This window comes from Schizophyllum commune, assembly GCF_000143185.2.
Source record: "Schizophyllum commune H4-8 unplaced genomic scaffold SCHCOscaffold_1, whole genome shotgun sequence".
In the NCBI taxonomy this organism is placed as follows: domain Eukaryota; kingdom Fungi; phylum Basidiomycota; class Agaricomycetes; order Agaricales; family Schizophyllaceae; genus Schizophyllum; species Schizophyllum commune.
Genome location: NW_026089538.1, coordinates 1,102,593 through 1,127,243, shown reverse-complemented (window position 1 = coordinate 1,127,243; position 24,651 = coordinate 1,102,593). Strand labels below are relative to the sequence as shown.

Here is a 24,651-nt window from a genome sequence, read left to right as displayed (position 1 = left end):
AGATGCCAACGCCACGTCTGCCAAGTCGCTGGTGGTCATGGTTGATGCTGTGCGGCGAATGCGCGTTGGTCGGCATGGGAGAGCACCTTCGCAACCTCAAGCGACACCACGAGCCGCTGCTTCTCCACCCACAGGCGACGATGAGGATGAGGACGAGATCGACTCCGTCTTTTCCACTGAATCCTCGCTCGCACTCATGACGCAGTTGAGGGACGTACTGATGATCTCTGCCGCTCACAAATGGCGGATATTCGATGAGAAGTGAGTCCCTTGTCTACCTTGTCAAACTTTGCAACTAACGTGAACACCAGTCTGGGCAGTCGAGATGACCACCGGTCAAGCGGATCGCGCCTCCCTTCGCCCTTTCGCAGATCTCGCACCAGCATATCACCTTCAGGAAGGTCGCGCTCGCCTTCGTCGCGGCCAGGATCGCCTGGATTGGGCAACGCGAAGGTCGTTTTCTCTCCTTCTCCTATCGTTAGCAGAGTAGTAATGCATGTACTTAGGCACCTGAGCTCCTGTCGCAATGCATCTCCGTTCTATCATCCATCGTCCTCGAAGACGGCAGGTTCAAGTTGAACCGCTATACGCCTTCCCGTCCGCCAAATACTCTGCAAGCTGTCACTCTCGACATCGCTCAATACTTGCTCTACGTTACCCGACATGAACCGAAGACGATGTGCCAAGTCGGGATGGCTATGATCCCAGCTTTTTCAACATTCCCTTCGGAAATGCACCCTCGACTGCTGGTCTTCTTCGACAGCCTAATCCGTGTAGTTTTGGAGGATCTCAGCCTTGCGCAGGGATTGGCTGAGGTGTTAGGATCTACTGAAGGTACGCTGGCTTTCAATCAGTGGAGAGTAGCAGTACTGAGCCCATCCTAAGTAGAGCAACCGGACGCGCAGCCATTGGTTTCCATTCAGATCAACGAGCCGAAAGAGGAGGATAGCCTGGAGTTCTGGAAGCCATGGTCCAAGCAATCCCAAGTCCCAGGTCTCCTCTCTACGATGGCGCCCGGTCAGGAGTCTACTGTTTACTACCTCAGCGCGCTCGTATCGCCACTGCTCGCAGCCATCTTCGAATGCGTCGATATGGAACCCAGGGCGGATGGTCGGAACGATATCGTGTACCGCGTCTACTACCTTTTCCGCCATATTGTCGACAGCAAGCCGGACGCCTACCTCGACATACTCAGCGTCATTGCATACCACACGCCCCGCGCGCGTCGCACTGCCGTTCACGCCATGCTATCCCTCTGGGGCCGCGCGATGGGGCATCTCACCATTTCACGCCCAGAACCAGTACCCGGCGCACCGGACGACGCGAACGCCTTCCTCCTAGACCATCCCTACGCGCATCACTTCGCGCCCTGGCGTTTCTCCGGCCGCGAATGTCATGCTTGCCACCAAGCCATTGACGGCTTCGGCGTTTTCTGTGCGCTCTGCCACTGCTCAGTTCACTTCGACTGCTACGACCATCCGCGGGGCAGCCACTTGTGCCAGTACTCCCTCGCGGGCGATGCAGGTCGGACGAAAGTTGCAATGTATCGCTTCTGCGACGTGCTGAGCGGCTCGAACGCGGTGCAGCCATACGCCGTGCAATTGCGAAGACATACGTTCCGCTACGCGAACCTATTCACGCTGTGTCTCTGCTTCGTGTGTCGAAGACCGCTGTGGGGGTGCGTAGCTCAAGGCCTACGATGCGTATCCTGCGCACAATTTGCGCACGCGGACTGCATCCTGAACGGCTCGCGCGAGGACATTCTTCAATGCAGAAAATTCCGCGTTGATTCGACATTCATACATATTGACATTGCGGAGCTGCGCGCCTCTTGTCTGGATTTCTATGGCGGTATCCTGACCATGGACGATGGGGCGCTTAACCTATGTGGATACGAGGAGGTCTCGGTCTTCTATGGTCATCTGTGGTCCCAGCTGCAAATCCTGGATCGCGGCATTGGGATGGGCACGATCGTCGTCGAGTCCAATGGCAAGACGGTCGACCGCGCAGATCCTCGCCTATCCTTCGAGCTTCACACCATGGTCGGACTTTGCCAGTCGCTCCTTGAAAGCGGGGGCTTGCCAGTATCGGAGAGCTTGTCTGACTTCTTCCAGGAGAATCACGCCTCGATGCCCTCGCCTGCGCTCTTCTTCGAATGGAACAGCCTCATCTACGTGACAACCCTCCTCAAGTCGCCTATCGCACTGAGCCGTAGCCAGCCCGGCGTGGCACCCTCTGGGTTCCTCAATGTTTCGCCTGCCATGGACATTGATGATGCCACGCAAGAGGAACAGCACCCGTACGAGGCCGTCCGTGTCGCTTACATGCGGGACATCCTCGGCTACGAGCTCAACACCCGTTACGATACCGCCGCGCGCTGGCTGCTCGAGCATATGCACCAGCTTGGACTGTTCGACCGGGTGGACAAGAAGCCCCGCCTGACGATCGAGAGGGAAGAAGAGAAGGACGTGGTCTGCGTGTTTCCGCTGCCATTAGGACTGGACATTTCGACGTCCGTGGAGACCTTGGTGTCGGCGATCGAGGCGTGCTTGACGGACATCGACTTGTCGGTGAACGAGGCTGGCTTTTTGCTGCTGTTGCGGAGGTTCCCTCCGGATGGCATGTTGTCGAACTATGCGCAGAAGCGGCTAACGCGCTCGCTGGTGATGTGGATTATTGCAGAGGTATGACTATTTGATCTGGCGTCAACTATCCTTACTTACCTGCTGCAGGATGCCATGTATGCCACCATCCTTCGCGACTTCGTCGCGCGACGAAGGGCGCTGCCTGGCGTCAGGTCGGGACAAGACCAGCCACCGTGGCCCGTCTCTCGTGATGCCCGCCCTTACCAGAATAGCTCGGGCAACAGCGCAGGAGACTACGTCGCCTGCCGAACCTCACTGCTGCGGCAATACGCAAAACCTTGGCTATCGGCCTTGCATGATCAAGATCCAGCGTTGTACTGCGCCTACATCTACGATATCTGCATGGACGCTGCACAAGAGGATAGCAGATCCGCCGACGCCGTAGTTGCACCTGACGAGGCCAAGGTAATGGAGAGACTTATAGACCGGAGCACCGACGCTGAATTTGCTCTAGAGGAAGCTGGTGGAGAGGCACAACACTGCCTTGTACCATATCGACAAGCTGTCGCAAGCTTCGGTGTTATTCGATATCGCGGACCATCTCTTCGTCGATTGGTTGGATGCGGTCGTCGCTCAGCAGCTCTTCCGGGAGGCAAGTGACGTGTCGCATCGTCAATCATCCTCGGATACTAACGGAATTGTAGCCCTTCCACCATCTCAATAAGCTGCTCGCTCGAGATGCGGACAGCTTCAGGCGAAGTACGATCAACGATAGTTTCGAGCTGTTCCGTGAACCCATGCTGCTCGATCCTTGGGACCAGATACAGTCAGCAGCAACCGCCGCGCCTGATTCATTCCCTCGAGTGCTGCGCTGGCTGTGCACGCTGGCACGCTCTGGAGTGGATGTACCGATCCAGACGTACATCCGATTCACAGAGGTGGCGATCGCAGCAGACGTCTCGATGGAAGATGCGACCGTCCTCGTCAATGCGGTGTACTCCTCGGCATGGCTACGTTCTACGGGCAGGCACGAGCAGCAACGAGTGTTCGGAGAGCTGCATTCTCATCTGTCTGATCATATCGTCGACTGCCTGAAGCTGGGGAAGGACATGGAAGTAATGTGAGCATTCGTGGGTACATCTCTAAGGATGGAGCTGATGTTTGACTCCAGGATCAAATTCATACGGCAATCGCTTGTCACTTGTCTTTTGTACTACGGATGTGACCGGACGAAACTGATTGATCTTGGACTAGCGGTCGCAAAGGAGGTTGAAGGGCTTCCGTCAAGGTTCGTCGGTTGTGCGGGTCATTATAGCAGCGCTGATTATCTGAGACCAGGAGAAAGATGAATGCTCGCGCGTCGTCGGTTAACGACCCCATTATTGTGGACCAGAAACTCATGGTCGCACTCCGGACTTACCTCAACATCGCTGTAGACGACGTCTCGTGCATGATCGCGAAATTCTTCCACATGTTCCTCTTCGAGTCGCCTCTGCTCGAGTCATACGAGGTGGACAACTTCATCTTGCGAAATGGTGACATGCTGCATACCTGGTACGTGCGGGGCCCTCGCAAAAAAGCATCTATGCTGATTGACGAGCGCACAGTGCCTGGGAGCTTTACGAGGTGCGGCGAGACGAGATATCGAGCATCAGGACCAGCCTCTTGCTCCGAGTTCTGGTTGTCGACATGCAGCCACTTAATGCGATCATTGAGACTTGGTTGGCTTCGCCTCAATGGGAAAGGCGGTAAGGACAAATCCGAGGACAGCTTACGCGATCTGACATTCCGCCAGCCTGCAAGCGATTGTCCGCCTATCCAGGGTGATCATGGACGTGACTAGTCAATCCTTCCATGTCGAAGACCGACAATGGCGCCCCGCGGTCATCGACGTTTTTGAGCACTTCTTTACGCGAATGTGGGCGGATCCTCAGGTAAGCCGTTGTGATCATGTTCTTGTTGGCGGACTGACTGAAGCCCCCTCAGGAAGAAATTAGGGTAGCTGTCGACGCCTTCTCTTCGACGCTGCTACCGGCCCATTTCGAGGCTATCTCTTTGTGCTGGAGCGAGGCCATTTCGAAGGCCCCGATTGGCGAGAGGGTCAAGCTGGTTGCCTTCCTGATCCAACTGCATCCCCATTTCCCCCAATGGAAACGTGCGTGTCACTGAAAGCAATAAGACTTTGGCTAATGGTTACTGCGTTAGTTATTTCATGGCAAGCTATCGTAGAGCGTCTGCTAGAAGATGAGTACGACCAAAGTCATAACGAAGAAGGGCCTGCTGCGGCCCATCTGGTAAGCCTATACGGCGTAGTCGCTTGAGTGTACAGACGCTAACATCCAGTAGTCCATGTATGGCTTGTCGAGAGAATTCTCTGAGAACAGCATCACGGCTGAGGATCCTGAGATCATCCAGCTTCGTGTGAGTGCTCTCAGCCTGACGAAGTGCGCATGCTTATAATTGGTAAGCTGTCCATCCTTGTCCTCAGCATTCAGATGCTGGCATCCGGGATCTCCATCGACAGCAAGAGTTTGCTGCGCATCAAGTATTACCTCGCCCAAGTCATCGGCTTCCCCAACGTCACCTTCAGCTTCGTCGAGAACAGCCTTACCTCTTCTTTTGTCCGATACGGCGAGCACAAGTCTCTTCCGGACAATAGTCATCCTTGCGTCACTGCGCTTCCCTCCTTGCTCGACGCCGCGCACTACGTCGACCTCCCCGCGTCCGCTATGACCGGGCGGGCAGGCGACGACGTAAATTGTAGTATTCTTGTTGGCAGTGCTTTCGTCGACCTCGCGCTCGCGGTCTTCGACAGTGCGGCAGATCTCGGGAAGGTGCCCGTACTTGCGCTCAAAGCACTCCTGGAGAACGTAGTGATCGTCTTCTACAAGCACGACCTAGAGAGCCGAGCGCTGCGACACTTGCAACACGCCGCGCGGCGGGCGGTGCTTCGTGTGCTGGACTTGCTGCTTGAGGACATCAGCTATGAGCTGCGGCAACTGTGCTTGTCGGTGGTACAGGCATTCATCTCCAGGTGCTACGAGTTTATGGGCTCTGTCGTCTAGTAAGCTCGTGTGCTCTGGCTATTCCTTGGTGAAGACTGATTGCTGTTTGCAGCGTGGCCGTCGAGCGGGTCGTGAAAGTGATCATCCAGCATAGTCACCTCTCGCAAGACACGTTGGTATCCCAGTGCAAGGCCTTCCTGCATACGGTTCTCTCGACGTGAGGCTACTCATTCATCAAAGGGAACGTCAGCTGACCTATTCTAATCCAGCTACGCTACCAGCGGCCTCTTCGCTAACCTCTGCAAGGTGTGTCTGCCCGGGTCCCTTCGCTACTGTCTCCCACGTCTCACTTACTTTTCCAGCGCCCCCACGATAAGGACTTCTTCGTGATCATCAAGATGGTCACCGACATGCCCTCGAAGACCCTCCAACCAGTCTCGCTCGCCGAAAGCCTCCTGCGTGACCTCTTCGGGCGAGGGCCCGAGACCGAACCCGTTGTCTTCCAGACGCTGCTGGGCAATATGCAAAGCTATCTGGAGATCGTGACGCACCAGAATTTTTCAAAGGAATTGATGAATTGTGAGCTGACCCTAGCCGACATTGGGCTCCTTGATAGGCGAAACTGACCGTGTTTCTTGCAGATGTCGGTCAGCAACTTGCACAAATGGCCCGGCGGACAGGATATATCCCACCCAGCGATATCGACCCCGAGCCATTGCTTACTATGCCCGCATTGCTCATTCAGCATAACAAGGCCCATAGTCGGGTACGTCTTGAATGCCAGCTTCTTCCACAGAAACATCGACTGACAATCGGCCTGCAGGACATGTTTCTCCAAGCCGACCTCATCGTGCGCACGCTTATGCTGCGGCTCAACGTCAAGGCCAGCGCGCTCGTGAGACTGCTTCAGGTGACTGGCCCCTTCCATCGTCGGGCAGCGACCGCAGGAATGGGCAAGGTCGCAACTATTGCAACGGCGAACGGAGGCAACGCAAATGGGGGCAAAGCTGGGGTGGCGAATGCACCAGGTTAGTTGTTCGTCGTGATTGGGGTACGAAATACTAACGGTAACTGCAGAGTCAACGACACCACAGACGATCATCCTGACTTCCTTGCTCGACGTCCTGGGTGATGGGTTCAAGATGAAGGCGAGGGTGACACCGTTAACGATAAAGGCAATCTTGGAGGTGCGTCTGCAATTATTAAGTTGATAGAGCGTACAGAGTGACCGCGCCATCGATAGACGCTCAACACTTGCGAAGAGCAAGGCCTCCTTCCCGCATCTATGGGCTTGCACACAATCTGTATCGGTCTAGTCGAACCTGGCTTGATCTACCTGCAAAACCAGACGTGGACGCCATCGCATTCCGATGAGGATCTGGAAGCGGCTGTCGCGGTAGCGAAGATGATCCTACAGGTCGCCACGCATGAAGCAGGAGTCTTGAACCGCTTGGCGGAGTTGGGAGGCGACGTACGTTGGGTCTTCCTCTCGACGATGTCAGTAAAGCTTACACGCCCCTTAGAAACTCGCTCGCCAATCCCTAGCCCTCCGCACCTGGAACATCCTCGTCCTCGCCGCGCTCCTCGACCCCGAAGAGCGGTGGCTCGCCATGGTGTACACCCAGCTGAACATCTTCTCCGCCACCTACCAATCCCTCCTCCGCACGTACGCCTACCTCGACCACCCGCCCGAGACGGGGACGACGGACGTGAACCACGCGTACATCGCCATCAAGTTCTGGCTGCTGCTCACGCATAAGAAGGCAAGAAGAGACGGGACAGGCAATGAGATGGAGATGGGAGTGTGGAATGAGCTCTGGCCACCGTTTGAGGCGATGGTGGGCTTGTTGGGGACGGAGGTGCAGCCGTCCTTTGTGAGTTGCATTTTGGCCCGAGAGCGGTATTTGAATGCAAACTAAACATCCGCGCAGATGCTGACCACACTGACGTGTTCGACGGTGGCGGACCTGGTGATCTTCTTGCGCTCATTGAGGTCACCGGCACTGCTACAGACGACGTCGCATATCACGATGCTGAACAAGATGAAGGAGCTTGGACGGGAGGCGGCGACAGCGAGGGTAAGGAGGCCCACTTCGAGCTTGCGTCTCTTGCTGAATTCACCCTGTAGATCGCACGCGCGATGCGCAGTCTGTCCGAACCACCGCCCGACGTGAGCGTGGACACGCTGGTCAGTCAGGCTGCAAAGGACGTCGTGGCAGCAGAAAAGCTACGCGTCTTGGAGAGCGGGAAGGGGGTTTACGAGCGCAGGGGACCTGAACGACACCGTAGGGACATGACGACTTCGACAAGATGAGATGAAAGCATTATGATCATGACACGTATAACTTAGGTGGTACTGGATCTGCATGGGACATGACTTCAGTATGAAGCATCAAGGAGAGGGGGGCGCGTGAACGCACATATACTACGCAGTCCGTAACCGCGCGCGCTCTGCCTTTTTGCGGTTCTCCTTCAGGATGGTGTTGCCAATAAATGCGCCTACGGCTGACAGGCCGACGACGAGTATGAATGCGGGTAGACGGACTGCCCATTCACGGGCTGGGAAGTATGAGTGTATGGGGCTCTCGGGGTCGAAGAATGGCTGAGGAACGTGTTAGGTGATGAGTACGACGCGTCGCACGCCACGTACGAGGAGGATGGCCCAGATGGTGTAGTACACGAACACGAAGACGGCGGTGAAGAGCATCGCCCCACCAATCAGAGAGTCGCTCGCCGCCTGGGCTATCGTCAGTTATGTTCCCCTCATGTTATATGGCGACTTGCCATGCTGAATGACCGTTGGGAACAAGTCCAGAATATGTGGCGTCGATGTCCATTGTTCTCGCGTTGTTCGGATTTGGCAGCAAAACTTGCTTTTGGCGCTCATCACAATGGCTCACCAATATCGTTACACGCCCCCAACAACGGCAGCGGGGACTCCCCAGCCGACTGCATCGACCTCGGCGGCATATCCCTATGGCGCGTACTACCATCCAGGTGGATACACCTACGCCACACCATACCAGGCGTTTGCCTGGCCGCCCACATATCAGTACTACACGCCGCAGCCTCAGCAGCAGCAACAACAACAGGCGCAGCAGCAGCAGGCGCAACCTCAGCAGCCCCAGCAGCAGACTGCGCAGGCAGCGAAGCCAGCCACCGCCGCGCCAGGGACCGCACAAACGACGACCCCCGCCGCGACCACGACCGCGACACCTTATACAACACAGGCTTATCAGACAACAACCGCATATCAGACCCCCGCGACATATCACGCGCAGGCCTACCAGCCGCAGACGACGTATCAGACACAGACGACGTACCAAGCACCGACATACCAGACCACACCCACCTACTCGTATACGCCCACACAAACCACCACATATACCCCCCAATATGCCGCGCAGCCCCAGACCGTGCCGCGCACGACCACATTTACGAACTACACGCCGAGCTACGTGCGCGAAAGCGGTGGCGGGATCGGGCGCGGGGGGCGTGGCAAGCAATCTAACCTACGCGGCTTGTTCGCCAAAGAGCGTGCGTGGATCCTCGATTTTCATCGTATGCCTCTTACTGATTCCTCTGCTTCAGTCCGAAATCTCATGTACGGCTTCGGTGATGACCGCAACCCCTCCTCTGACACCGTCAACGTCCTCGAGGAGATCCTCATCGAGTACATTACCGATGTCTGCCAGACCGCCTCCGCATCTTCCAAAAAGGCGCGACTGTCATTAGATGACCTCCGAAAGGCGCTCTCGCGGCCCGCGGACGCGAAGAAGCTCGCGCGTATGGAGGAGCTGCTATTCATGCAGGAGGAGATCAAGCGCGCGAGGGCACAGTTCGAGAGCGCGGATATGGAGAAGCCAGCAGGATTCTAGTACCAGGGGCAGAACAGGAGCAGATGCTTGCTACGCTCGAGCGTCGTAGAGGACCGGTGGCTGGTATGAAGGTGAGGTGCTCTGTACTTACAACGACGGATTGGCGAGTGGACTGAGTGTACTTCACGATGAATAGATCACCCACAAGTCTTCGCACTGAAGGTTTCTTATCGGAAGCTCGAGAGGTGTTCCATCTCGCATCTGCCTCTCAAGGAGATGGCAGACTGATGGACGATGAACACCCTCTGAATCCTGAAGCCTACTCGCTCAGGTTGAGGCCGTTTCATGATGACAATAAAACGCTAGCGCTCCTAACGCGATGCTGGTAGGAAGTCGCTCTCGCTGTCTTTCCGTCGGCTATCCCTTGCCTTGGAGTCCTTTCCAGCTCGCACACAGATGACGTTCTGACCAAGTACCAGGCAACATCGATGTATGTCCCACTGTGCGCGCGCGAACATGTATTGTACAGCTAGAAATCATGTAATGTACACCCGCGACTTCGTGTAGATCTTCCTATGCGCGTCTGTGCACCAAGAAAGTCGCAGCGGAGAACTCCAAGTCGAGGCAAGCAAGAACGACACCAAAAAACTTTCAAGTTTCCGCTGATTACTCTGCCATCGCGTCCTCGTCCCCCTTCCCATCCTCGTCGGCCTCTTGTGGTGCATGTTTCCGCCCCTGGATGCCTGAAGGGTTTGTATCAGCATTAGCTCGTGTTCTATCGCTTCCAAACCATTATGCCATGGCGCCAGTCGGGAGCCTCATAACCGCAACGAGGGAATTCTCTTACCTCCGCTCTGCGCCAACGGCTTCAAGTGCGTCTGGAGCCATTCCTCCGTTTCCCAAACTATGAGGGTTCATGAGTGAGTGAAGAGTTACAAAAGGTGGAAAAGTTGCGCACCAGCCCGGTTCCCTGCCCCTTGTACTGGAGCTTTTTGTGGTTTGGCCAGGTTGACCTGGGTGAAGGATGAGGATGAGCGGCTGCATAGCGAGCTTGGGCTAGGAATTACGCGGAGCAGATGGAATGTGGCGAGGACCCGATGTACGTACCTTAATCACTTTCCCCTGCAGCTCATTCAAGTCCATGTTGTCGATCGCGTCTTGCGCGTCGGCAGAGGAAGTAAACGTCACGAATGCGAAGCCGCGATGCTTGTTTTCTAAGGGGTGATAGAGAGGGTGTATGAGCAGCGTGCTTTGGGAGAAGGATGGTAGGAGGGGTACGCAAGATGGGAGGGGAGATGAGGGGTAATTTGTGAAGGTGAAGTGCAGGGCGTAAGGGACTGAAGCCTGGCGGGGGAAAGGCTATTCGAGCAATACCTTGCTGTTGCTGATTGGGGTTCGTCGTGGCGGGTGGAAGCTGAACCTCTACTACGTCCCCTATTAGGTCAGTCAGTATTGAATGCACCCAACAGACACAGTGTAAGTTCGGGAAGGGGATTGGCATGGGGAAATGATTCACACCGAAAGTCGAGAACGTCTCGAAAAGCGTCGCCTCGTTCACTTCGTCCACAAGTCCGCCGACGAAGATGGTCTTCTTGTTCTTGGTTCCCTCTTCCATGTTGTAAGGTTACCCGTGAGGGGACGTGCGATGCAGAGAGCACGGAGAATACCAGCCGAGGAGCACGATGAACGTCAGGATCAAGGACCTGGACAAGCGCGCGTCGACCGGTCCGATCCCGGGTGAGAGCGTGGCTGTGCACCGACAATGAAGCTCTCGTTCTCCCTCAACAAGCAGAAGGCAGCCGCGACGCCTGCACCTGCGCCCTCACTGAAGAGACCAGCGGCCTTTGACGAAGATGACACGAACGATGTTGCTGCGTCTACAACCACGGCGACAGATAACAAAAAGGTCGTGGCGCAGGGAGTGAAGGGAAAGGTGAGTGTGCCGACTTTACTGTGCAGTGCATGAAAACTGATGAAGGGAATGTTGTAGGCCAAGGGGACTGAAGCTCAGCAGATGTTTGCGAAGAGTGTTGAGTCGCGCGCGGCAAAGCGACGCCGAGAGGAAGCGATGGCGGTCGACGAAACCGTGTACGAGTATGACGAAGTGTACGACAAGATGCAGGCGGCGAAGCAGCGCGCGAAGGAGGCCAAGGAGGCTGACGCGAAGGAGAGGAAGGTGCGTGCGCGATACTCGCTGCTGATGGACTGCGTGCTCACAGACTGGCAGCCAAAATACATCGAAGGCTTACTGACCACTGCGGCGACGCGACGTTTGGATCACTTGCGGGCAGAGGAAAAGATGATGCAGCGCGAGCGCGAACGAGAGGGGGACGAGTTCGCAGACAAGGAGGCATTCGTGACGCAGGCGTACAAGGACCAGATGGAAGAGGTCAGGCGCGCGGAAGAGGAGGAGCGCAAACGAGAAGGTGAGCTCTGGTCCTCGATTCCAATGATACTCGTAGCTCATCATACTACAGAGGAGCTTAAGAAGAAGGGCGGCTCATCAACAGGCATGGCCCACTTTTATCGCAAGCTGCTGGAGGAGAGCGAGACCGACCACTCCGCCGCTGTCGCCGCCACACAGAAGCGCACCATTGGCCCCACGATGCCTCAGAACCTCACCATCACCAAGCCCCCAGAAGTCACTGGGGCCGCCGCCGACCCCGTCGATGCACCAAAACCCGCCTCGGATGTCGAGCTTGCGCAGCGCGCTTTGCAAGAGGGCAAGCATGTCGAGCTCAACGACGACAACCAGATCGTCGACAAGCGCGAGCTGCTCTCCGCCGGACTCAACCTGCGCGGGACGAACACGCGGCGACTGGGGCAGCAGAGCGGGGGCGACAAGCCAAAGGATGGCGAACATGCACCCGTACACACGGCGGTCGGTGCTGCGGCGAGCCGCAAGGAGATCGAGGAGCGGCGACGGAGGGAGATTCAGCAGCAGCTACGGGAGGAGGAAGAAAGACGGAAGAAGGAGATGGAGGAAGAGGAGCGTGCACGGATGGCGCGCATGGTGGCGAAGAGGAATACGGAGCAGGATGTGATGAGTGCGAGGGAGCGATATCTGGCGCGGAAGAGGCAGAGGGAGGAAGAAGCGAAGCGGGAGGCGGAGGGTGCGTCGTGAACATACGTTTATGTTTGGCCCTCCTCGTTTCCCTTGTATCTCACTATATCTAAATTTGCTGCTCGGTTTGTCCTCCCAGGGTACGATTAGGCGCCCATGAGCGATTTCCGGATGCACGGCCCGAGTGTTTTTCTCGACAAGATTGCCACCCCGATCACACTTGGCTCGTTGAGCGCCCCTCCGACTCGACGAGTGTCTTGACTGGCTGATCCCCAACTCCTCCCTCGCACTATAATCAAGATGGCCGAAACGCTCCTTGAGACCTTCAAGCGGGACGTCTCCCTCTGCAACCATTGCGAGCACGCCGTGCACCTCCAGCTTGACGTTCCCCCTTCTGCACCAAACAATGCAATCTTGCGCACCAACCGCCAGCTGTACTCCGTGGACATGATGAGAGCAGAAGAAAGCCTAGAGGAGATGGAGAAGGCCCTACTGCAGGTGGAACAGGCGAAAGATGCGCTTCAAGCAGCCTCCCGCCGTGTCGAGCGTCTCGAGCGCGAGCTCCTGCGCCGGCGGGATGCCCAGCGCGCATATGCCGCGCCTGTTCGCAGACTGCCGAAGGGGATTATGTCCGAGATCTTCCAACTCTCCTGTGGGGATGAAAGCTGGCTCAACGATAAATATCTCATGCCACTCGTGCTCAGCTCCGTGTGTAAATCATGGCGAGGTGGGTGCGATGCGCATAACGTTTCTTCAAAACTGACGACGGTCCTCAGACACGGCACACGCTACGCATAGCATTTGGGCAGACTTAAGCCTCGACTCATGGGAGTTAGCTGGTACGACGCGTTCACCGGTCCTGCGTCGCCTGAAGCTGTTCCTTTCCCACTCCGGAAGCATCCCCTTTCAGCGCTGCATAGTGTATTATAGGCCGTTCACCGAGGCACTCTATGTGTCTCAAGCCTTCGAAGCCCTTGTCGAACACGTGCAGCGCTGGACACAGCTCTTTGTTGGTCTCTGCGCGGTTGACGAAGGGCCCAGGAAGGATTACTTCTCGTTCAAAGGCGATTTCGGTAGAATATTCAGCCACTTGGAGGGAAAGGAGTTTTCCTGCCTTCGATCCCTCACGGGCGATCCAGACATCCTCAGCGAGGGCAACGCCAAGGGCATCTTCAGGCATCTGCCTTCGCTGCGGGATGTCACCCTCCACTGTAACGGCGACATGCATCCGGAGGTGCCACAGCTGCCATGGGAGCAACTCGAGCAACTGGACCTGGAAGCATCCCCGGCTTATGCGGTTGATATTATACGTCGCTGCTCCAACCTGGTCAACTTGCGGTTTACGAACAAACGGCGAGAGGATCTGGATGCAGCGCCGAAGCTGGCCGGAGGCCCGGTCGTGCTTCCCCGTCTCCGCACCCTCCGCGTCTTCGAAAGCGGCGGCAACAAAACTACCCTTTTGGACCGGTTGACCGCACCCTCGCTCGAGGAGGCCATCCTCGAGTACGACTCCGTCGCTTCGATCGACAAAACCGGATTTCCCCTCTTCCTACCCCGATCGCATTGCCCCCTCCGATGCCTCATCTTATACTCGTCTCACACGCTGACCAAGTCGTTCCTCGCGCTCTTACCGGAACTCGTCAAGCTCACGCTGTACACGGGCAAAAAGAGCACAGCCGGCTTTGTCAACATGCTCACCCTGGGCGATCGGATCGGTCTCCCACGCTTTCTCCCCAGCCTGGAGGAGCTTCACATATTTGGCGAAATCCATGCGGAGTCGAACGCCATGCTGGCGATGGTTCGGGCACGTAGGGACTTCGGGCGTCCTATTCAAACACTTTCCCTCAAGCAGAAATGCCTGTACGGTATCAGTGACTGGATAGATTACGATGACAAGAAGTTCGAACAGTTAAAGACCTTAGTCCCCAACTACAATATCTCTTAGCTTGTTATGTATATATCGTACCATGTGAAGCACTTCGCCGTAGTCAATTTGGCCAACATTTCGATGCTGGCGCTGCGCGCGCCGTTTGAGCGAGCCTGCGCGGAGTCTTGTAGATACAGCGGACCCTTCATAAACCAGGTGTGAGCCCGAGCTGTGGACTACTATAGTCTATACGCCTGGTGAGGATACTTATGGCGTCGTCTTCGCTGTGTGATCACGATCTGTCCGGGTATGATGATTGCCTAATGGGGCGTGTTCATAGAATGCGGAGGCAAATATGGTGGTCGATTACTGACGCGACGCAAGTATCTCAAGGGACAACCAGGACCCCCGACATTTCCGCCAAAGGCCTCCGGCCGGACAGGCTCAGAAAGGGTCCCCCGGAGGGGGACCCTCCGCAAAAAGCAGGCTCAGAAGCGCCAGATTTGCCGTTTGGGCCTCCGAAAATCGCAGGCTCAGATGAGGGGTCGTCGTGAGGGTCTCCGAGGTGCGCAGGCTCAGGAAGGGGCCCCGAAGCCCAGCTGACGACACGTGGTGGCGATTATCCTGCATTGATTTCGCACGCAGCTCTGACGGTCACTAAGGAGGCGACCCCCGTTAAAAACGTTAGAAAAAGAAGTCAATAACGACTTGCGACATTGAAGAGGTGGGTCCGAGATGGATTTAGGTCGTGAATGGACTTCGGTGACGCTGACCGCACCATCGTCGCTGGCGACGGCGCGCCTGGTACTTTGCGCGCCCCGGTGCACCATCCTTCCAATCCCCAAACCCTTTCTTACATGGTATGCGGGGCTTTGAGCAGCTGCGACGTCACCTATGCATGGCTGTTTCTTTTTTTCGAACGGTCGGCACGTTCGGCGCCAAGCAAAGTACGTGTTTCCCGCAGAAAAACAGACATTTTCAGCAAGAAAGACGTTCCGAAGACCGCAGAAGCAGAAGCGGCGCGCAGGGAGAAAAAAATCAGATTTTTTGCGATTTTATTGGCCTTTTTAGGGGCCTCCGCGAGAACACAGGCTCAGAACGAGGGTCCAGCGGGACCCCTCCGCAAACGCAGGCTCAGAACCCCCTCGATGCTCAAAATCGGCGCAGGCTCACGAGGCCCAAAAGTCGGAATTTTCTCCGGAGGCCTTTGGCGGAAATGTCGGGGGTCCTGGACAACCTCTTTGACATCTGCACACTTGACCAGCGACAGAAAGCATGAAGGATCGTATGAAAGTAAACAGAAAATCCTGTGAGTCGAGTACGCGACTGCGCTATGTACGAGACAGCATGGCAATCCGCGCATATAATCAACATTGCACCACGATAGCTAACTACGTAGACTGTCCGAAGCTTACCAGAACTTGACCTTATCCCATCCCTTCTTGAAGTCCGCCAAAGGGGGGAGGCCAAGGTCCTTCGCCATGTCAGAAAGGACACCGGACTTGTAGTCGGCGTAGGAGACGTCCTGAATGACCTCTTCTTCAGCTGAAGTGAGGTTGTGAGTAACGCCACTGTTCAAGTCAAGTCAGTCATGTATGAAGCAAGTATGAAAGCGGACAAACCCAATGTGCGTAGACGCATCCGCGACGACGACGATCTTGGGCAGCTCCTCTTCTGGGGAAGGAGGCGCTGGCTTGCTCTTGGCAGCGGCAGAGCCCCAGAAGTCGGGTACGTGGGGCTAAAGCATAGATTAGTATACTCCATGCATCACTTTGCTTGACTCACAATTGGCGTGGGTGGCTCGGGGGCAGGGGCAGAGAGATCGGGAATTATGACCGCAAGATAATCAGTCACAGGGGGAGCGGTGGACTGCGCCTCGGGCGGGACACCTGGAGCCTCGGAGATCGGCTTCGGGTCAATGTGTAGCGAGCCACTGATGGCAGAGGTAGCGCTGCTGGATGTGGTGGAAGGGGCGGGGGCGGGGCTGGTCGACGCAGCCCGCGCGCCGGCGGGTACGTCCGGGCTCAGAGCTTCGTTCGCACGCGCCCGCTCATACTGCTGTATCCGCATAACCAACGTCGCCTTGTTCCCCGACCTATGAGCGAAGTCGAAGCTCAATAGCCAGTCAATGAAGCGGGCATACGGCGTACATTGCAAGACCGCGCGACTTGGCTTCCTTCTTGAGCTGCGCGACTGTCTCGGACTCCCAGTTGCGGGTGAGAATCACAGAGGAGACAAATGTACGGCTGCTGCAGCGGGGCAGAGCATGCGCTCGGGCGATTGCGCGCAACATGGTCGCTGGTCCTGGTCAACGTCGACGTCGTCATTTCCGGGGAATTTACTGGACGATCGACGTCCGGTCCGGTTTCTTCCGGAATACCGACGCGACTTGGTTATTTCGCGTCCGCTTGCGCCTTTTGTTCGCTACTCTCATCGTGTACGCGTTTTTATCGATTTTGAGCAACGAACGACGCGTCGTCAGAGGCGCTCTGACCGTCCGAGTCGCGAAATTTCCCTTCAAGTCCCGATCTTGGTCCCATCAGTGCCTCGTGTTGGCCTCGTGTTCCCCGGGCGTCTTTACAGCCTGCTGCTTGTTGACCGATGACTCTGACGACGGCCAAGTACTGATTAACACTTATCGCTCGCATCGCCCGAACACATAATCCCCACACCACCAGCCCCTCGCCATGCTTCTGTCGCCTGCGTACGCGCCGTTCCCTCTCCACACAGCTGTACATCGCGCTCACCATCGTGCCCAATCTGTTTCCCATCCACTCATACAGGTCGGCGAGCACCAGTCTCCCTGGTAGCGGTGGCTCGTTCTGGGGAAAGTTCAAGCCGAAGGGAAAGGATGAGAAGCCTCAGATGGCGATCGCCCGCCAGAGGCTGCTCACGCTGTGCTACGATGAAATGGAGACTATCCGGATGGTATGTGGCTTGCCACTGGTGAAGTGACCTCTGCTGACCATACTTCCCAGCTACCCAATACCTTTGCTGTATGTTGACCCAAGGCCATTCGATCATGTCGCTTAATCTCCTCGCAGGAACTCGAGGCAGTCGCCCGCGACTGGACCAAGCCACCTCCAGATGCGATCTTCGGCATGCGAGTTCCCGTAGAATATGCATCGATTCATGCTGCGGTGCGTATCCCCCAGCATCATATCTCAACCTAGTCTGATACCCTTGCAGCGTCTCGTATCCGGGCCTTACATCTACGTGCGCATCGTATACCACTGAACCTTGAACCCCATTGACGCCATTCCCCCTCTCAGCTCACAGGCGAGGACTCATACCAGATCGCCATCTCCGGCGTACAAGGGATACGAGTTGAGATCGTCAGTGATGCGCCACCCCCACCTGAGGAACCTCCGTACGTCTTCATCCTGCTTCCTCTATTCCCCTGTAACGTGTTCCCCCAGCCCGCCCCCCGTCATCGAAATGCCCGGCACCTTCAACCTTGAACTCGCCCCCAACCTCACCGTCGCCCTCGACACCACCATCGCCTCCGCCGAAGACATGGACATGGCCCGCATGGAGGACGGCACGATGGTCGACGGCCAATTCTACGGCAAGCTCGACATCATCCACAACGGCGACGTCCACAAGCTCGAGTTTTCGGGCACGCGCCTCGCGAACCCGGATATCAACCCAGAGATCGTCTTCGACTCGCGCGCGCTGACGAAGCTGAGCGTCGCGACGCGGCCGACGGCGGCGAAGTGCCACCTGAGCATTTTGGCGCCCGCGCAGCAGTACTGCGATGTGATCCTGACGTTTAGTACGCTGTGGAAGATTGGGACGACGTGGCCGCCGGCGGAGAGGTTGGAGGAGGGGAAGATCAAGTACTTTGTGCGCGTGCATCCGGGAGGTGCGCTCGAGCACTTTGAGAGCGAGATGGTGACGACGGCGTTGTATTATGAGGCAATGTGCGTAACTCTGCAATCTCTTCGAATGTCTTTCTGATCCATGTGCATCACAGACCCGACCAGAGCATGGTCGATCCTAGCGACTTCATCGCGCCAAGGAACGGCTTCGCCATGTCCTTCCAGGACTTCATCCCTCATCTCATGAACGTCCTTGACCAGCTTGGCATGTCCATCCATGCACGAACGACGTTCATCAAGTGAGTCTGCTGCGAAGGCTCAGTCTTGATCGCGAATGCTGACGGGGCACACAGCAACAACATCAATGCCTTCGCCGCTCACAAGAACATCGCATACCGCTTCCTCTCACCAACGAGAATAGCAGCAGCCATCGACATCTCAGTGACCGCAGACAACTGCGTCTTCACGCGATTATTCCTGTACGTGCACTCCCTTTCCGTTCGTCTGCCTTTGAACTCAATTCTCGGTGCTCAGCATCTTCCGTGGCCTTACCGACGACGACATGGGCCTCTTCGCCGGCGCCGGCGAGAAGGAGGCGAACGCGATGAATTGGCGACAGGTCGTAGGGTGGAGCGAGGAATCCAAGGACTCAACGATGTTCCGGGTGCTGGAGACGAGCGTGTTGGAGGTGTCGTAGTCGCTGACGTGTCATTTCCTTCATCGTCGTCTCTTCGTTACTCTAGATCCCGCTCACCTTCTCACCTTCGTTACCCTCGTCGTGCTTCTTACCTTCGTCGTAGTCTATACCTGGACGTCCTCGTTACCCTTCCTCTTCTGTCCTCTAACCCACCTCCGCCGTTCGTATACACTCCCCGCTGCACCACCCCTCTGTATTGATTAGGTCTCTCTGCTGCTCCTCTCCTCCGCCTGTACGCCGATCTAGTCCTGTGTACGCCCATCTTTATCCATATCCGTATCCATATACTCCGAGTCATGTTATCCCCGCCTGCTTTTCTGCATCCTTTAGCTAGTTTACTATGTAGTGTAGGTTCCCTGCAGGCCCTTCAATGAGCATAGGTCTAACTACCTCAAGGCCAACATGGCTACAAGGGATACTGTCACTGATCCCGTTGCAAGGCGCCAGTAACAGGCAAGTTCAACCGTGACAACTTGTGACGAATGTGTCACGAAAGTATAACATGCGTAAACAACTACAACTGGTTCTTGCTTTCTGCCCTCACCGCCAAGAGGCGCTGATCCCGCTCGCTCTTGATGCTCGTGAACTCGACTGCTTGGATATACACTCAACTCATGATGTCGAATGTTCCCTTGAGCCTCCCTTCGAACACGATGCAGTTCTCATCGCATCGTCACCCCGGTACCGGCTGAGCGCAGATCTCGTGCTATTCCCTCGTGGTCTTCCCCTCTGATCTTCCCGTGGCTATATCTGCGAACACTATCACCTTCTTGCGATAGCTCCTCGGCCTTCTCGGTGGCCCTCTGCTGCCGTGACAGCTTTACTGGCGCCGTGATGTCTACTCTCCGTTCTAAAGAACGTAGAAGCCAAGGCGCGGCACCGAAGCAGCTACAATTGTTCAGCGCAGATCACTAGGGGGCGATATCGAAACTTACGCAGTGGCCCCTGTACGTGGGTGTGCCGCCACTCGGTTTGGCTGGACGTTACGGCGAGGCGGAACTCCGCGCCATGGTCGAGGAACAAGTGGGCGGCGGAGACGTGTGCGAGACGAGGACGACGCAAGAATTTCGGTCATGGCCGAGCGAGACCATGTCCATGACGTGTCCTTTGACGGATAGCGACCCTCGCCGATTTTTCTCTGGTCAGCAAGGATTTCGATGCACATCTAGCTATGCTTCTCTGGACTCTCGCGGAAATTTATGCATCCGACGGTCGCTCGCTCGCACGGCCGTGGACGCAGAAATTCCTGATTTGGCCTAGTGCAAGCAACGAGGTATACGACTACAGTGACAACCCAACAACAACCGCATAATTGCGATCGCGCGACCGCGTTGAAGGCCGCCTTCCCTGGCGGGCTGGAGTCGATGGCATGCTCTCGATCTCTGACGCAGGGCGCACGCCTCCTTCTAGCTGATTCGGGCTGTCATCTGGTTGCCTTCGGTCACTGTTCGACGACGGTCTGCCCTGTGAAGCACCGCTTCTCACCGACATCACTGCATTTTGGGTGTCGTGGCCACTATATTGCTCGTCATGGGCCGAGGAGGCTGGCCTGGAAATCGTCAGTCCGCGCCCTCATCTCGTACTTCCGCTACGCTAACGCCTTCCAGAGCCTCACGTACTTCAGGGCGTGCCTCATGTTCGCCGCCCTACGCGTCCGACGGGGAAGGACTCGCCCCATGTCGTCAGGTCCTGGAACCGTCTGAAGCGGCGTCCTGACGACGCGGCACCGAGCGGGCTAACCTGCGGAGTGCCATCAGCGCCCTTGCGTCCAGCAGACGCAGGTGGCGCACCCACAGCGGGATTCTTCTCTCACAGAGGTGCTCCTAACTGGGGCTGCTGGGCGAGGATGTTCGTCGACAGTGATGGTGCGTGACGTGTCGAATTCACATGCATCTGGATCTCGTCTGAGCGTGGAAGTACAGCGGCCACGAGCCTCTTGCGATTCAGCGAACTCGCGGCGTGTCAGGTCGGCGCGGAGTCGGGTTCATGCAGCTCACGACGGATTTACTTGCGAAGTGGGTGCGGTAGGAGAATGCGGTTTTCTTCTGTACGATATGTACATTTCTTCCTTCGTTTCGGCCAGATCTGGAGCTCTCACGTTAGCTCCGATCTGGGCCTGCGAGCGACGGATGGACTTCGCCATGAGCTTGTCGACGTCTCGATGAGTGTGTGGATGGGAATGAACGTTGGGGGAATGCAGATGCGTACTCAGTCAGGCGTTCGGATTCGCCCTGAAAGAATTCAATGCTCGGTCCCCAAAGGCTAAAAGCTTGCCTCAAGGTTATCTTCTGCATATCAAATCGCCCAGAAGGGCGGTGCGGAGAGCGTGGTTCGCCGGCGGGAGGGAGGCAGGGAGCCGCCAGTTGCCGCTCACTTGCCGGCGGGTACGAAATTGATCCAGGCCGATCAGTTGAGGACTGCGGGTTCGCCTTGCCTGCCTCTCTCTCCATGGCGCGCGTGCCTACCTGAGTGCCGCCCGCGCCTCTTGTCTCCTGCCCCCACCGTTCATGGCTTTTGACTGGCGCTCGCACCATACACCGTCCCCCACACCGTCCCCGGCGCCGCAGGAGATGTCGGACGAGCAGTCGGCCCAGTCCTCGCACCAGCAGAGGGTCCGCAGGCGGAAGCGGCTGGCGAAGGTGCGTGCCCTCGAAACAGCTCGGCTCAGGGTGCTCAGGACTTTGCAGGCTTGCGACAACTGCCACAAGGCGAAACGAAGGGTGCGTCCTACGTAGCGTCCGCAACGAGCCTTATCTGATCCTTGTCCTGCAGTGCGACGGCAACGGTGCGTATTCACGCGTCTGCACACTTGCTCTCCATCTGAACGTGCTCTCCCAGTCCCTTGCAGCAACTGGTACACGTCTGTCACGTCCCTGACGCCATCATCTCGCTCACACCCCTCTCAGCCACCATGCCTCCAAGACGTGCACCTACACGGACGCGCTTGGACGACCCGTCCCTGCGCCAGGTCAGATGCGGCTCGAAGGGCCCTCATCTCAGCCGAAGGTCATCCCTCCTCCCGCTGGCACCTCTGGCAAATATTACTTTACCAGCTTTCCGCCACAGTCCTACGAGCAGTCGACTTCGCAGCCATTGCCCGAGCTGCCCGCGCTTGGACCTTCGACGTCCTCTTCACTCGCACCGCCTTCCGATAATGGGCCCAGCAGGCAGCATACGCGTCAGACCGATGAGCGTTACAACCCCATGCGACGGCCCCATCCCAGCCCTCGAGAACAGGTCCAAGCCGAAACTCCAGAGTCTGTACTCACATTACAGCACGCACGCAAGATCCCACTCGATAACGCATTGACGCGCGAACTGGTGAACCGTATGTCGCGACCTTGACAGTCCGACGTAATGGCTCACGGCTTCCCCATTGATCAGTATTCTTCACGCACTGCCAGCCGGCGCGCATGATCTTCCACAAGCCGACCATTGAGACCGCGCTCGCACACAACACAATACCTGGCTACCTGCTGTTCGCTATTTGCGCCTTGGCGGCGCCGCTATCCAAACAGCCGCGCATTCAATGCACGCCCGCGAGATACGGGGGAACACCATTCGCGCAGGAGGCGCTCAGTCTCATGTTCGATGGCGCGGGTCGGCTGCTCTGCGAAGCCAACCTCTCGACGGCGCAAGCTCTCTGCCTCTTGCAAATTCATGACATGATCTCCAGTTGGCCTGCTGCTTCCTGGAATAAGAAGCACTCCAGTACGTAGTAATGCTTCCACTAGGGGTGGTAGCTTGACAGCACTTTCAGGTCTAGCCCTATTGATCGTGGAGAAACTTGGGGTGAACCAGCCAGAATATCGGTATTCGACGCCATTGCCCAGTACAGAACATATCCGCGCGAGCATCGACCGCGAGTGCGTCCGGCGAGTGTACTGGCTGACCTACATCATGGACATCTACGCGTCAATATACTTCAAAGCCGAGCCTACCTGGTTGGAGCGCGAGCCTCACTGCCCGCTGCCCCAGGACGAGACGACGTTCGAACTTGCGACCCAGGCCGCTACACCAGGTGAGCATCGAGACTTTCACGTATTGCCGCTCTTGCTTCTCTAGCCTTTCCTCCGTACTCGACATCCTGCATGACACTCCTAGGCCGCGGGTTGACTAACGATCTATATCAGAATTTCTGCACCTTCCTGGTTCTCAAACAACGTCCGCATCAGAAACCGGCCATCTTGTGCGCATCACGGCGATATGGGGCGAGATAGAACTCGCCCTCGACGCCGTCGACGGTTGGCTTCTTTCCTGCGACCGCCCGGCCCCGCTTCCTGACGACACCCGACAGATCCGGACCTGAAGCAAGAGGTGTCGGCGAATAAATTTTCAGCCCTGCAGGAGAAGTACGAGGTGCGCGGCCTCCGAGGCGGAGTTTAGCGCGGGCTTCTCTGACGGACGCACGATCGCAGGCTTGGGAAAAATCGCTGCCGCAACATCTGGCGTTTACCGAGGAGAACCTCGAGTATCAGAAGTCAATGCTGGCGACGAGTTCGAATACTGGGGCGTGGTCCTGGGCGTGCATGCACGTCTACCGTGCGACGAGCGTGCTGGCGCTGCATTATGTACGTATGGCGGATGTTTTGCGTATGGCTTACTGATGGCGGGGACAGGCGCGCAAGATGCTACAGCCCGGCGCGATGTTGGGCTGCCCTAGCTGGCCCGTACCGGTTATCCTTACCATCCATCAGATGATGGGCGACAGGGCTATGAACAGCACATTGTGTAAGCCTTCTTCCTTGCATCATCGGAAAACGAGAATGCTCAAACAATTTGCTACGAAGTGGGTGGTATTTTGTGGGTGAGTAGCGCGTGTGCGTCTATCTGCCGACATGACTGACGGCATTTGTAGGCTCTCATGAAATATTGCGGGAGGAACGATGATGAGATTCACAAGTTAATCGATGCGAACAACAACCTCTGGGGTGTGTACATGCCCCGACTGGTCGCCGACAAGCGCAGCGCCCACCGTCATATGAGCCCGCCAAGCTCGCACTCCTCCCCCGCCCAAACGCCAGAACCTCGCTCCGGACCTCGATTGAAGCATCCGTCCATGTCTGGACCGCCGACTTCAGCCTCATACGCGTCGTCTACGACATCGCATCCCACGCCGTCGATGTCATCTAGTCTGCCGCCCCTCGTACCCCCTGGCCACATGCCTAATTTGATCGCACCGTTGTCCGCCAATATCCCGCCACCTTTCCTGGCCTCGCATTACCCGCAGGCACCTATAGTCCCCGCCAACGCCATTCCGCCCGAATTTATGGCCGGCCCGCCGCCCCCTTCTATAGCGCAATGGATGCACTCTCGACGACCACCCACAGCGTCCTGGTCGGAACCCTCGTCCTCGAATGCGCAGGCACATCATAATCATAATAACAACGCGCTGCCGTCCCTCAAATCGTCCGGGTTGCTGGAATTTGCAGGCAAGGGGACGGCAGACCCGTCGTCTATCCCTCCACCGCCGCCGCTCGCCGGACCATCGATCGATACGTCTATGCGCCAAAGCACGTCGGACGCCAAGGATGGCCAGCCGCTGTCCACACCGGTGCGCAGCGCGCCTGTGGGGATGCCCTGGCTGGCGGACGAGCCAGTGTCGAGGTAGCCGAAGGTCCAGAACGAAGAAGGCGCGCACTGGCAATATCAATCCGAACATTTCCTTACTTTACTTTCGGGGTAACGCTCAGTCCTACCCCACCAACTACTAATGACTGCATACCGTTCTGTCGGCTAGCTAGAGGCATGGCACCCCCGCGCCGGTCCTTTTTCTCGTGTCGGCTGCCATACT

General features: G+C 56.9%; 12 protein-coding genes across 12 annotated transcripts; 8 read left to right on the top strand and 4 right to left on the bottom strand.

Annotated features, from left to right (window-relative positions):
- Window positions 1-220: 220 nt before the first annotated feature.
- On the top strand, window positions 221-3,709 carry SCHCODRAFT_02482250 (uncharacterized protein; the record flags this gene model as incomplete). Its single annotated transcript, XM_003035292.1, has 8 exons — window positions 221-261; window positions 312-453; window positions 507-834; window positions 994-2,684; window positions 2,733-3,050; window positions 3,100-3,248; window positions 3,290-3,374; window positions 3,407-3,709. The coding sequence occupies 8 exons, from the start codon at window positions 221-223 to the stop codon at window positions 3,707-3,709; spliced, it is 3,057 nt and encodes a 1,018-aa protein (XP_003035338.1).
- A 326-nt stretch (window positions 3,710-4,035) lies between these two features.
- On the top strand, window positions 4,036-5,650 carry SCHCODRAFT_02485721 (uncharacterized protein; the record flags this gene model as incomplete). Its single annotated transcript, XM_003035293.2, has 7 exons — window positions 4,036-4,139; window positions 4,193-4,333; window positions 4,381-4,519; window positions 4,572-4,740; window positions 4,791-4,879; window positions 4,932-5,006; window positions 5,054-5,650. 7 exons carry the CDS (start codon window positions 4,036-4,038, stop codon window positions 5,648-5,650), a joined length of 1,314 nt encoding a protein of 437 aa, XP_003035339.2.
- A 1,345-nt stretch (window positions 5,651-6,995) lies between these two features.
- SCHCODRAFT_02482919 (uncharacterized protein) lies at window positions 6,996-7,904 on the top strand (the record flags this gene model as incomplete). Its single annotated transcript, XM_003035294.2, has 4 exons — window positions 6,996-7,061; window positions 7,114-7,464; window positions 7,522-7,668; window positions 7,719-7,904. The coding sequence occupies 4 exons, from the start codon at window positions 6,996-6,998 to the stop codon at window positions 7,902-7,904; spliced, it is 750 nt and encodes a 249-aa protein (XP_003035340.1).
- A 111-nt stretch (window positions 7,905-8,015) lies between these two features.
- On the bottom strand, window positions 8,016-8,330 carry SCHCODRAFT_02481882 (uncharacterized protein; the record flags this gene model as incomplete). Its single annotated transcript, XM_003036093.1, has 2 exons — window positions 8,016-8,192; window positions 8,241-8,330. Coding segments are annotated over 2 exons (267 nt in total), but the record flags the coding sequence as incomplete, so codon positions are not given.
- Window positions 8,331-9,060: 730 nt separating this feature from the next.
- On the top strand, window positions 9,061-9,484 carry SCHCODRAFT_02605205 (transcription initiation factor IID, 18 kDa subunit). Its single transcript, XM_003035295.2, has 2 exons — window positions 9,061-9,127; window positions 9,182-9,484. The coding sequence occupies exon 2, from the start codon at window positions 9,193-9,195 to the stop codon at window positions 9,466-9,468; it is 276 nt and encodes a 91-aa protein (XP_003035341.1). The 5' UTR covers window positions 9,061-9,127; window positions 9,182-9,192; the 3' UTR covers window positions 9,469-9,484.
- A 742-nt stretch (window positions 9,485-10,226) lies between these two features.
- On the bottom strand, window positions 10,227-11,023 carry SCHCODRAFT_01086349 (RNA-binding domain-containing protein; the record flags this gene model as incomplete). The annotated part of the gene is made up of 5 exons (XM_050340996.1): window positions 10,227-10,312; window positions 10,367-10,421; window positions 10,516-10,622; window positions 10,747-10,842; window positions 10,927-11,023. 5 exons carry the CDS (start codon window positions 11,021-11,023, stop codon window positions 10,227-10,229), a joined length of 441 nt encoding a protein of 146 aa, XP_050202737.1.
- Window positions 11,024-11,174: 151 nt separating this feature from the next.
- SCHCODRAFT_02605198 (uncharacterized protein) lies at window positions 11,175-12,643 on the top strand. Its single transcript, XM_003035296.2, has 4 exons — window positions 11,175-11,341; window positions 11,399-11,584; window positions 11,636-11,834; window positions 11,886-12,643. The coding sequence occupies exons 2-4, from the start codon at window positions 11,477-11,479 to the stop codon at window positions 12,530-12,532; spliced, it is 954 nt and encodes a 317-aa protein (XP_003035342.2). The 5' UTR covers window positions 11,175-11,341; window positions 11,399-11,476; the 3' UTR covers window positions 12,533-12,643.
- Window positions 12,644-12,705: 62 nt separating this feature from the next.
- On the top strand, window positions 12,706-14,417 carry SCHCODRAFT_02560654 (uncharacterized protein; the record flags this gene model as incomplete). Its single annotated transcript, XM_003035297.3, has 2 exons — window positions 12,706-13,199; window positions 13,249-14,417. Exons 1-2 carry the CDS (start codon window positions 12,773-12,775, stop codon window positions 14,415-14,417), a joined length of 1,596 nt encoding a protein of 531 aa, XP_003035343.1. The 5' UTR covers window positions 12,706-12,772.
- A 1,015-nt stretch (window positions 14,418-15,432) lies between these two features.
- SCHCODRAFT_01146648 (uncharacterized protein) lies at window positions 15,433-16,639 on the bottom strand (the record flags this gene model as incomplete). The annotated part of the gene is made up of 5 exons (XM_003036095.2): window positions 16,490-16,639; window positions 16,125-16,434; window positions 15,962-16,077; window positions 15,755-15,910; window positions 15,433-15,670 (listed from the first exon to the last, which is right to left on the bottom strand). Exons 1-5 carry the CDS (start codon window positions 16,630-16,632, stop codon window positions 15,433-15,435), a joined length of 963 nt encoding a protein of 320 aa, XP_003036141.1. The 5' UTR covers window positions 16,633-16,639.
- Window positions 16,640-16,927: 288 nt separating this feature from the next.
- On the top strand, window positions 16,928-19,274 carry SCHCODRAFT_02605189 (uncharacterized protein). Its single transcript, XM_003035298.2, has 10 exons — window positions 16,928-17,043; window positions 17,123-17,267; window positions 17,318-17,335; window positions 17,384-17,479; window positions 17,529-17,555; window positions 17,612-17,709; window positions 17,759-18,262; window positions 18,316-18,459; window positions 18,514-18,639; window positions 18,695-19,274. Exons 1-10 carry the CDS (start codon window positions 17,027-17,029, stop codon window positions 18,855-18,857), a joined length of 1,338 nt encoding a protein of 445 aa, XP_003035344.2. The 5' UTR covers window positions 16,928-17,026; the 3' UTR covers window positions 18,858-19,274.
- An 847-nt stretch (window positions 19,275-20,121) lies between these two features.
- Window positions 20,122-20,751, bottom strand: SCHCODRAFT_02011955 (uncharacterized protein). Its single transcript, XM_050341526.1, has 2 exons — window positions 20,652-20,751; window positions 20,122-20,597 (listed from the first exon to the last, which is right to left on the bottom strand). The coding sequence occupies exon 2, from the start codon at window positions 20,346-20,348 to the stop codon at window positions 20,139-20,141; it is 210 nt and encodes a 69-aa protein (XP_050202736.1). The 5' UTR covers window positions 20,349-20,597; window positions 20,652-20,751; the 3' UTR covers window positions 20,122-20,138.
- A 613-nt stretch (window positions 20,752-21,364) lies between these two features.
- On the top strand, window positions 21,365-24,468 carry SCHCODRAFT_02485027 (uncharacterized protein; the record flags this gene model as incomplete). The annotated part of the gene is made up of 13 exons (XM_003035300.2): window positions 21,365-21,496; window positions 21,545-21,577; window positions 21,630-21,642; window positions 21,696-21,711; window positions 21,764-22,185; window positions 22,242-22,568; window positions 22,618-22,878; window positions 22,991-23,101; window positions 23,155-23,216; window positions 23,276-23,428; window positions 23,477-23,588; window positions 23,648-23,664; window positions 23,716-24,468. The coding sequence occupies 13 exons, from the start codon at window positions 21,365-21,367 to the stop codon at window positions 24,466-24,468; spliced, it is 2,412 nt and encodes an 803-aa protein (XP_003035346.1).
- Between the last annotated feature and the right edge of the window lie 183 nt (window positions 24,469-24,651).